Source organism: Nanorana parkeri, unplaced genomic scaffold (assembly GCF_000935625.1).
Source record: "Nanorana parkeri isolate BGI_ZX_2015 unplaced genomic scaffold, ASM93562v1 scaffold4543, whole genome shotgun sequence".
Taxonomy (NCBI): Eukaryota; Metazoa; Chordata; class Amphibia; order Anura; family Dicroglossidae; genus Nanorana; species Nanorana parkeri.
Window position 1 is genome coordinate 12,906 of NW_017310805.1, and position 535 is coordinate 13,440.

The 535-nt window shown below is 59.6% G+C and overlaps 1 protein-coding gene across 1 annotated transcript in view; it reads right to left on the reverse strand.

Annotated features, from left to right (window-relative positions):
- The window catches only part of LOC108803946 (sorting nexin-19-like), a gene marked incomplete at its 5' end in the record, with an annotated part of 4,538 nt that extends 4,095 nt beyond the window's left edge, over positions 1–443 (reverse strand). The window contains one exon of the mRNA XM_018575730.1: positions 305–443. Coding sequence (XP_018431232.1) covers positions 305–443 — 139 coding nt within the window. The remainder of the gene's footprint in view (positions 1–304) is intronic.
- Positions 444–535: the final 92 nt, after the last annotated feature.

Sequence of the window (535 nt, forward strand, 5' to 3'; positions counted from 1 at the left end):
GGCACAACCCATACCCACCTACTGGCACAACCCATACCCACCCACCGGCACAACCCATACCCACCTACTGGCACAACCCATACCCACCTACTGGCACAACCCATACCCACCTGCACAACCCATCCACCGGCACAACCCATACCCACCCACCGGGCACAGATAATATCACCTCCATCATGCAGAGATCGAGGGAGGGGAGGACATTTTAGCCTGCACCTCGCAGCCGATCACTGGAAGGTCGGAGTGTCTGATGAATGTGAACCCCGGACCCCGACCCGCACAACGCCTGGAGGGGTTCTGGTACCTTATCGATCCGGGACACCAGGAACGGCTTCTTGACAAACGCAATCCTGGCATCGGTGTTCAGAGCCAAGAACTCCTGCACCTCCTCGCTGCTCGCGATCTCCGGCACCGCGCACAATTGCTGCACAAAGACACACGGTTACAGGATTGTTACACTTCCACGCGCAGTGCAGAGGTCATTGCGGGGCCGGTGAGTGCGGGGCCGGTGAATGGCGAGTGCGGGGCCGGTGAA